The sequence below is a fragment of the Lolium perenne genome, chromosome 6, assembly GCF_019359855.2.
Source record: "Lolium perenne isolate Kyuss_39 chromosome 6, Kyuss_2.0, whole genome shotgun sequence".
Taxonomy (NCBI): Eukaryota; Viridiplantae; Streptophyta; class Magnoliopsida; order Poales; family Poaceae; genus Lolium; species Lolium perenne.
This window is the reverse complement of record NC_067249.2, coordinates 206,308,759-206,319,571: the sequence shown is the minus strand read 5'-3', so window position 1 is coordinate 206,319,571 and position 10,813 is coordinate 206,308,759. Positions and strand designations below refer to the sequence as shown.

The 10,813-nt window shown below is 40.6% G+C and overlaps 1 protein-coding gene across 1 annotated transcript; it reads left to right on the top strand.

The window, feature by feature from the left end:
• The first annotated feature begins 1,526 nt into the window (after positions 1 to 1,526).
• LOC139832606 (uncharacterized) lies at positions 1,527 to 4,170 on the top strand. The gene is made up of 3 exons (XM_071822399.1): positions 1,527 to 2,420; positions 3,870 to 3,965; positions 4,159 to 4,170. Exons 1-3 carry the CDS (start codon positions 1,527 to 1,529, stop codon positions 4,168 to 4,170), a joined length of 1,002 nt encoding a protein of 333 aa, XP_071678500.1.
• The last annotated feature ends 6,643 nt before the right edge of the window (positions 4,171 to 10,813 follow it).

Below are 10,813 nucleotides of genomic sequence, written 5' to 3'. Positions count from 1 at the left end.
TAGTAAGGAAATATTCTCGGAATTGGACGAAATCAAAGCCCAGGGGCCTATTTTTCCACGAAGCTTCCAGAAGTCCGAAGACGAAACGAAGAGGGGCCACGAGGCAGCCAGAGCATAGGGCGGTGCGGCCCCTGCCCTGGCCGCGCGGCCCTATGGTCTGGGCCCCTCGCGCCGCCTCCTGACTTGCCCTTCCGCCTACTTAAAGCCTCCGTGACGAAACCCCCAGTACCGAGAGCCACGATACGGAAAACCTTCCAGAGACGCCGCCAACGCCGATCCCATCTCGGGGGATCCAGGAGATCGCCTCCGGCACCCTGCCGGAGAGGGGAATCATCTCCCGGAGGACTCTACGCCGCCATGGTCGCCTCCGGTGTGATGTGTGAGTAGTCTACCCCTGGACTATGGGTCCATAGCAGTAGCTAGATGGTTGTCTTCTCCCCATTGTGCTATCATTGTCGGATCTTGTGAGCTGCCTAACATGATCAAGATCATCTATCTGTAATTCTATATGTTGCGTTTGTTGGGATCCGATGAATAGAGAATACTTGTTATGTTGATTATCAAAGCTATGTCTATGTGTTGTTTATGATCTTGCATGCTCTCCGTTATTAGTAGATGCTCTGGCCAAGTTGATGCTAGTAACTCCAAGAGGGAGTATTTATGCTCGATAGTGGGTTCATGTCTCCGTGAATCTGGAGGGGTGACAAGAACCTCTAAGGTTATGGATGTGCTGTTGCCACTAGGGATAAAACATTGATGCTATGTCTAAGGATGTAGTTGTTGATTACATTACGCACCATACTTAATGCAATTGTCTGTTGCTTTGCAACTTAATACTGGAGGGGGTTCGGATGATAACCTGAAGGTGGACTTTTTAGGCATAGATGCAGTTGGATGGCGGTCTATGTACTTTGTCGTAATGCCCAATTAAATCTCACTATACTCATCATGATATGTATGTGCATGGTCATGCTCTCTTTATTTGTCAATTGCCCAACTGTAATTTGTTCACCCAACATGCTGTTTGTCTTATGGGAGAGACACCTCTAGTGAACTGTGGACCCCGGTCCAATTCTCTTTACTGAAATACAATCAACTGCAATACTGTTTTACTGTCTTCTGCAAACAATCATCTTCCACACAATACGGTTAATCCTTTGTTACAGCAAGCCGGTGAGATTGACAACCTCACTGTTTCGTTGGGGCAAAGTACTTTGGTTGTGTTGTGCAGGTTCCACGTTGGCACCGGAATCCCTGGTGTTGGGCCGCACTACATCCCGCCGCCATCAACCTTCAACGTGCTTCTTGGCTCCTCCTGGTTCGATAAACCTTGGTTTCTTTCTGAGGGAAAACTTGCTGCTGTGCGCATCATACCTTCCTCTTGGGGTTCCCAACGAACGTGTGAGTTACACGCCATCACCTACACCTGGAGTAATATGCAAATATCTCCTCTGCTAGAAAAGCTAGACTGGATCTTTACCTCTTCCAATTGGACATCCACATTCCCTAGTACACTTGCTGAACCTATGGCTAGAAGAGGCTCTGATCATGTTCCTATCTTGGTACAAATAGGCTCTGAAATCCCAAAATGCCAAATTTTTAGGTTTGAAGAATTCTGGCTTGATTTTGAGGGACTTAATGATATAGTAGAAAAACACCGGCAGCACCAAGGGCATTACAAGAATGCAGCACAGGATATAACTGCCAGATTTAAATCCCTAAGGCATGGCATAAAGAAGTGGAGCAAACACCTATCACAGCTATCTGTCATCATCAGCAACTGTAGCTATGTCCTCACATTACTTGATGGATTAGAGGAGAAGAGACCTCTGTCTACTGTGGAAAGAAATTTCAGAACTGCTCTGACTGAACACCAAAGCAAACTAATTGAAGCACAAAGATTGTATTGGAGAAAACGTGCAAATATCAGATGGGCTAAACTTGGGGATGAAAATACGAAATTGTTCCACACAGTTGCTACCAGGAACTACAGACATAATCATATTGCTTCTATCAAGTCAGAGGATGGAATTATAACCTCTCTGCATGATCAGAAGGCAGCTATTCTGTGGAATGCTTTCAGAAATAGAATGGGTAAAACAGAACCAACTGAGATGAAATTTGATCTTTCCAGTCTGATCACACCACAGGATCTCTCTAGGTTGGAAGTCCCATTTACAAAAGAGGAAATTGATGAAGTGATACACAGTATGCCAAATGATAAGGCTCCTGGTCCTGATGGATTTAATGGACAGTTCATGAAAAAATATTGGCATGTCATGAAGAAACAATTTTATGATCTATGTTTCAACTTTTATTCTGGCAACTTGGACATTCACAGCCTGAATACTGCATTCATAACTCTCATCCCCAAAATCAACTCTCCTGAGACCCCATCTGATTTCAGACCAATATCATTGGTAAGTATGGCACTGAAAATCATCACAAAACAGCTGGCCAACAGACTACAAAAGGAGATTATTCCACTTATCCACCAGAATCAGTATGGTTTTATTAAAACTAGAACCATACAGGACTGCCTTGCATGGGCATTTGAATATCTTCATATATGTCACAAATCAAAGAAGGAAATTGTGATTATCAAATTGGATTTCGAAAAAGCATTTGATATGATTGAATATAAGGCCATTATTGATATGATGAAGCATATGGGCTTTGGAGATCTCTGGATTTCATGGATTACTAATATTTTAACTAGTGCTTCGACTAGTGTCATTCTCAATGGAGTGCCAGGGAAAAATATTATTTGCAAGAGAGGAGTAAGGCAGGGAGATCCATTATCCCCCCTTCTATTTGTTGCAGCTGCTAAACTCTTGCAGATTGTGGTAAACAATGCATGGCAGGAAGGACATATTCATCTACCTATGGACAATTGCTATGGGCAAAAATATCCCATACTTCAATTTGCTGATGACACACTTCTGATACTACCAGCTAATATTGACCAGATTGGATATCTCAAATCTTTATTACAAGATTTCACCTTGTCCACTGGCCTTAAAATAAACTACCATAAATCTTCACTTGTTCCTATCAATACTTCTCCACAGAAAAGTCAGGAACTTGCCAATAGTTTTGGTTGCAAATTGTAGGCCTTACCTTTTACATACCTAGGACTGCCAATGGGTACTACAAGACCCAGAGTTGATGACCTTACACCAATGATATGTAAAATTGATAGAAGGCTTTCTGGGCTGGCAAATCTAATGTCTTATAGTGCAAGACTGGTTGCAGTAAAATCTATTATTTCTGCTATGCCAAATCATATTATGGGAGCAATGAAACTACATGCCACACATATTGACCATATTGAAAAGGCAAGCAGGAATTTCCTTTGGCATGGTAAGGATATTCACAAGAGTGGGTCATGTCTGGTCAAATGGGAAAAAGTTTGTTTGCCTAAGAAATCTGGTGGTCTGGGTGTACTTGGCCTTAAGCAGCAAAATAGAGCCTTGATGATAAAAAACCTATATAAATTCTATAATTGCAGAGACATACCTTGTGTGCAGTTAATGTGGAGAGCACATTATAACTCTGGGACATTGCCTGATCGAGACACCTTGAAGGGATCACACTGGTGGCGCAGTTGCATTTCATTACTTGATGAATTCAAACAAATCACCACTGTGACCCCAGGAAATGGGCACAGTATACTTCTCTGGTCTGATAATTGGAGTGATAAATGGAATGCTTCAAACCTACATAGCAAATTCCCCCAGCTTTTTTCGTTTGCTAAAAACAAAAAAGTTACACTGGAATATGCCATTCAGCAAATGCAGGAGAATAGATACAGTATGTTCCATACGCCACTATCTACTATTGCTGATGAACAATGTATCAGATTACAGAATACCCTCAACTGCTTCGCTACCCCAGAGAATGATTCGATGGAGAAAGATAAATGGTCTTTGGATGGAAATAGTGTGAAATATTCTACTAAAAAGGTATATCTTGCTATCACCAAGCCAAATATAGCACCTGCACCATTCATGTGGATTTGGAATTCTGCTTGCTTGCCAAAACACAAATTTTTCTTTTGGCTGCTCTTACAAGACAGGCTGAATACTAAAGAGCTTATGAAACGAAAAAATTTCTTTGTGGACAATCAAAGATGTGTATTATGTGATGACAATGCAGAGGAATGCATGACCCACCTTTTCTTTGAGTGTGACTTCAGCAGAAATTTTTGGTGGAGAATTGGGATTGAATGGAACACTGACCTTGATATTATTGATATGGTCACTGAAGCAAATGAAAGAACCAGCCTCAGTTTTTTTAAAGAAGCCATGATGGTGGGATGCTGGAGTATATGAAATCAGAGGAACAAGATTATCTTTGATAATGGCCAGAAGGATATTGAGCTTTCCTATGCTTTCTTTAAATTATCTGTGTCTCAAGTTAGGCATAGGGTAAAGCCTGGCCTTAAAGAAGGCATGCAAGACTGGATTGATAATTTGTAATTTTCTTTCTTTCAGACCAGAACATTGTAAATATGTTTTTTACATATAAAAAATGAAAACGGCGCAGTGGGGGCCTTCCCCACTGTCTTTGTCTTCAAAAAAAAGAGAAACTTGCACAACATCTTTTGTCCTACCAGCCGGTGGCAGCCGGGCCTCTGGGGAATCTACTGGAAATTAAGGTACTCCTTTTAATAGAGCACCGGAGCAAAGCATTAACACTCCGTGAACACATGTGATCCTCACATCACCGCCTTCCCCTCCGGTTGTCCCAATTTCTGTCACTTTGGGGCCTCGGGTTCCGGACAGCGACATTTGTATACAACTTGCAGGTAAGATCATAAAACAATGAATATCATCATGAAACAATAACATGTTCAGATCTGAGATCATGGCACTCGGGCCCTAGTGACAAGCATTAAGCATAACAAGTTGCAACAATATCATCAAAGTACCAATTACGGACACTAGGCACTATGCCCTAACAATCTTATGCTATTACATGACCAATCTCATCCAATCCCTACCATCCCCTTCAGCCTACAGCGGGGGAATTACTCACACATGGATGGGGTAAACATAGCTGGTCGATGGAGAGGCGTCGGTGGTGATGATGGCGATGATCTCCTCCAATTCCCCGTCCCGGCGGAGTGCCAGAACGGAGTTTCTGGTCCCGAGACGGAGTTTCGCGATGGTGGCGGCGTTCTGGATGGTTTCTGGCGACTTCGACTTCCCGTCTCGCATTTTTAGATCGAAACCCTTAAATAGTCTAGAGGGGGGCGTCAGAGGCTGGCCGAGGCGGCCTCACCATAGGGCGGCGCGCCCCCCCAGGCCGTGCCGGCCTATGGTGTGGGGGCCCTGGGGCTCCCCCAGGCCTGCCCTTCTGGCTCCGTGAATCTTCTGGGAAAATAGGCCCTTTGACATTAATTCCGGGGATTTTCCTGAAAGTTGAATTTCTAAACAAAAACGAGACACCATGGCAATTCTGCTGAAAACAACGTTAGTCCGTGTTAGTTGTATCCAAAATACACAAATTAGAGGCAAAACAATAGCAAAAGTGTTCGGGAAAGTAGATACGTTTTGGACGTATCAACTCCCCCAAGCTTAGCTTATTGCTTGTCCTCAAGCAATTCAGTTAACAACTGAGTGCGATAAAAGAACTTTCGCGAACACATTTGTTCATATGATGTAAATATTCTCATGATATGGACAAGTACTTAGGCAATTCATAATAAGATACATGCAAATAAAATCATCTAATAGCTATGCCAATCATGGAAAAGGTACCAACACATTAATAATAAGTATCATGAATCATGTCTATCAGCAGGATTGCAATGTTCATAAAAGGATATGATAAAGTGGTATCTCGCTTGCCCGTATTTGTACAGCAAAACATAAATGCTCGGGCACCTTTGAAGTTCATGGAAAGACTAGAAGTAGAGATTGTCAAAGATAAAAGCATCAAAGTTATACCACAGTTAATCACATTTTGGGACAAGCATATTATACTAAGAATGACAGTTGTGCTCTCAAGAAAGTGCTCAAAGAAAGGATGGTGACTCAACATAAAAGTAAAAGATTGACCCTTCGCAGAGGGAAGCAGGGGATTAACATGCGCTAGAGCTTTTCATTTTTAAAACAGGAGTAAAATTATTTTGAGAGGTGTTTGTTGTTGTCAACGAATGGTAATGGGTACTCCAACTACCTCGTCAACCAGACTTTCAAGAGCGGCTCCCATGAAGGACGTTATTTCTACCAGCAAGGTAGATCATCCCTCTTCTCTTTTGTTTACACACGTACTTTAGTTTTATTATGAGTGACACTCCCCCCAACCTTTGCTTACGCAAGCCATGGCTAACCGAATCCTCGGGTGCCTTCCATCAATCTCATACCATGGAGGAGTGTCTATTTGCAAAATTAAGTTGCTTACTGATGAATCAGGGCAAAACATTTGAAGAGAATGAAGTTTGATTAATTGGGGCTGGGAACCCCGTTGCCAGCTCTTATTATGAAAGTTTGTCAAAAGTAAATGACAAGGTTGAAAGATAAACACCACATACTTCCTCATGAGCTATAAAACATTGACACAAATTGAGAAGCATTTTGAAGGTTTAAAGGTAGCGCATGAGAATTTACTTGGAATGGTTTGAAATGTCATGCATAGGTATTTATGGTGGACACTTTGGAATAACTTGGTTTTCAGGGGTTTGGAAGCACGAGCAACGTTCCCGCTCAGTACAAGTGAAGGCTAGCAATAGACTGGGAGCGACAATCAAGAGAGCAGTAACCGTCATAATCATGCTTGCGGCAAAATAAATTAACGGAGGCATAAAAGTGATACAAGAACTCTGAGGCAAAGTAAATCATCGAGGCTTAATTGACTTTTGTTCAATCATATGCATGCGTGAGCATGTGCCAGGTCGATTCAAATGAATTATTCAGAGGAGGATACCACAATGTCATACCTATTTATCAATAAAACAATGCAAGCAAACATCCATGACATGCTACTCATATTAATAAACTGGAGCTAAACATGAGAGATCATGAACTACTAGACTTTCTTAAATGACATATACCTCACATGAACCAACTAAGCATGCTCACATGGATGAGTATATGTACAAAAATGAAAACAAATAGAGTTCATACCAGCCTCTCACCACGATCGGAGTAATGTCGTAGATCGTCATTATTGCCTTTCACTTGTGTAGCTTGAATAATATGAAATGAAAACCACGCTCCAGCCACCGAAGACCATTGAACTCCATAATGAACTTTACAAAACCAAAGAAGAACAGCAAATATTTTTGGTGTTTTAGAATTGGAAACACGAACAAAAGGAAACAAGCAAACAAAGCAAAATCTTTTTGGATTTTCTTATAGCAAACCAACGATAGCAAATAAAGCAAAATAAAAGCAAGAAACCAAAATAAACAAATGATGAAGAGAAACAACAGAAATATTTTTGGTCTTTTTGTGTTTTAGGAAAGAAACAAAGCAAAAACCAGAAAATGATAACTAAAAGAGTCACATAAACACAAAGCAGCAGGAATTCGTCAAACTTTACAGCAGTACAGTAATTGATTTGTAAGAAATTCTTCCGCTGCTTAGCTCGAAAAGTTTTCTACTAATGAAAGTTAGATAACAACCTGGGAAACATGCACAAAAATTGGTTCGCAAAATAACGTTCTGGCTGTTTTTGAGAATTTTTTTGGTATCAGTCCAGAATCTGTTTTCAGGCAGCACTTCCCCAAATATCATCTCCCTCTTATTAGAAAACCACTTTAAGAAACTAAACAAGTATGTACAAGTATCCAGCAACTATAATATGCAAAGAATGAGTGATGCCGGTATACCTCCCCCCAAGCTTAGGCTTTTGGCCTAAGTGGAGTTCAACCCCAGCGAGGGTCAGGGTTCCACGCCGGTGGATCATACATGGCGTAGTCATAATAAGGGCCTGGTGCAAAAGAAAATGGTGAAGGCTCCTCATGCCCAAAATGTTGATGCGAAGAACTCGCTGCATCGGATGACAAGTCGAGGTGTTCCCCGGCCTCCTCCGTGTCGTCCCTTGCATGATGGCCATCCCCCTCTATGTATGCATTCAGTTCACCTTCCGTGACTGACCAATCCTTCCTGGAATCAAGGTTAAACAAAACAGGTGCAGGCAATCCTACTAGTTTTTCAGTTTTCTTAGTTGTTCTCCAAGTTTTCTTGTAAAATGTTATCTTGTAAGACAGGTTACTCAAATTAGACAAATCAGAAACAAATTCATGTTTAATCATGGAGACTATGTCAAGTTTCTCTATGGAGAGCTGAATATCAAGATGGTGAGGTTCTACACCATGCATAGCTAATAAACGAGAGGCGATGAGACCTCCACAAATTCTGCCCTTCTCACGGTTAGTAGCAAGTATATAGGCTATCAAAGCACCCAAATTATAAGTCCTATCACCTTGTAATGCAGCAGCTAGGAAAGCCAAATCCTGGATAGATAACTTACTTGCATTCTTTCTAGCAAGAACGCACTTGGTGATGAAATAAGCAAAGTAGCGAATAGCTGGGAGTTGAATACTACTGATTTTACCACTATCATCTGAGAAGCTTCTTCCCTGACAAATCATCTTGTAGAGACTCAAGAGCTCCTGCGGTAGTCCCCTTATCTTCTCGCATGATCCCCATTGTGGCACTCTAATTGCTGCACAAAAATCATCAAAAGGCAAGTTGACAGTTTTATTATAAATTTTGTATCGAACCATGGGGTTAGATTGAGACCAATTGAATTCAAAATCCTGCACTACAGACATGGTCAGTTTTGCATATTGGTAAGGTTCACCAACAACAAAACTTCCCAACCCTGCATTGGAAATCAGATTTTGAACATCTCGCAGGATTCCTGCACTCCTCATAAAATCAACGCATGGGTAGTAAGAAGGGTATACTCCCTCTTCGCGGTGAACTCTCATAACTTGTTGCACCTCCAATTCTTGTTGGTTTAGTTGATGACTATTCCACTCCATTTTCTGAAATTTTTCAACAAACAATATAAAATTTGATTTGGTGACATATAATTGAGGGAAACTACTATAGGAACTTGGTAGAGTACTAAGCATGCATCAAAACTAGTTTTTACAACATAGAACAAGCATGCAAGCTCACTAAACATGTTACCTACAGCAGCAAAATATTCAAGGTATACTCAACCAAACAAAATTCTACTTGGATAATCGGAGGAGTCACATACCGGAGAGCAAATGTGCCAAATTTCAGACAGAAAGCTGGGCTGAGCAAAGAGATCGAGAAATCCTGAGCTCTTGAGTAGAAACGCGAGTGAGAGAAAGCTGGTGCGAGTTTTTTCGGGAGAGAGAATGAGATGGGAGAAAGAGATGAAGTAGTGGGGCAAGGAGGGGCCCACACCACAGGGTGGCGCGCCCCCCTCCTTGGCCACGCCGGCTAGTGGGGTCCCACCCTGGGGTGCCCCACTAGTCATCCCTAGGTGCTCCCAGGTGCCTCTTCGAAAAATAAGACCAACGGTATAATTTTTGTGAATTTTTGAAAACTTTGAAAAATGCACATTTCTGGGTATTAAATTTATTATTACTGGGCAGAAAAAGATTTTCAAATCTCTAATTGACTAAAGAACTTTGCAAAACAATAAGTGCTACAGCAAGTAGGAAAAGTGGAGGAAAGAAAGAAATGTTGTTTAGCTCCTCTATGCATATAAAATATATTTGTTAACAAGGTTGATCAAGTCTTGCCACCAAATAAATTTTACATAGCATAAGAAGAAATAAACCTCAAATCAATCATGTTACCTTGAATTGTATTGATATGGATCCAATCATAATATTTTGGTATCCTTCTTTAGGCTCATATATAGGACAATCAATAGTTCCCACTTGATAGTTCTCACATTAGAAATGGTATTAACTCCACATACTTTATCAATCCTCTTGGGAAAATAAACGGTATGCTCCTTGTCATCAACATTGAAAGTAACTTTTCCTTTATTGCAATCAATAACAGCCCCTGCGGTGTTAAGAAAAGGTCTCCCAAGAATAATAGACATATTATCATCTTCAGGCATTTCCAACACAACAAAATCAGTTAATATCAAGCAGTTATTAGTAACTTGAACAGGAACATCCTCACATATACCGACAGGAATAGCAGTAGATTTATCAGCCATTTGCAAAGATATATCAGTCGGTATCAACTTATCTAAATAAAGTCTCTTGTAAACAGAAAAAGGCATAACACTAACACCCGCTCCCAAATCACATAGAGCAGTTCTAACATAATTATTCTTGATAGAACAAGGAATAGTCGGTATACCTGGGTCGCCCAACTTCTTTGGAACTTTGCCATTGAAAGAGTAATTAGCAAGCATAGTGGAAATCTCCTCATTAAGAATTTTCCTTTTGTTAGAGACAATATCTTTCATATACTTTGAATAAGGAGGCAATTTAATAGCATCAGTCAAAGGGATTTGCAAGAATAAAGGTTTCATCCAATCGCAAAATTTATTATAATGTTCTTCTTACTTTGATTTTAGTTTCTTAGCAGGAAAAGGCATTTGCTTTTGAACCCAAGGTTCTCTTTCATTACCATGTTTCTTAGCAATAAAATCTTCTTTAGTATACTTTTTATTTTTAGCATGCTTTTCAGGTTCATCTTCAACCTCTTCTTTATCAGAAGCATCATTCTTATCATCATCTTTATCATGTTCATTACCACTTTCAGTTTCAGCATCAGAAATAGAAATACTATTAGGATCATTAACAGGTTCAGAGGATTCTACAACATTTTTATGTTTCTTTTTCTTTTTCTTA

What these genes read in the sequence shown, in the direction of transcription:
- LOC139832606 (XM_071822399.1), top strand. Translation starts at nt 1,527, where the DNA reads ATGGCTAGAAGAGGCTCTGATCATGTTCCTATCTTGGTACAAATAGGC. An exon ending in ATTTCAGACCAATATCATTG is followed by an intron (nt 2,421 to 3,869) that starts GTAAGTATGGCA and finishes ATCAGATTACAG; the next exon opens with AATACCCTCAACTGCTTCGC.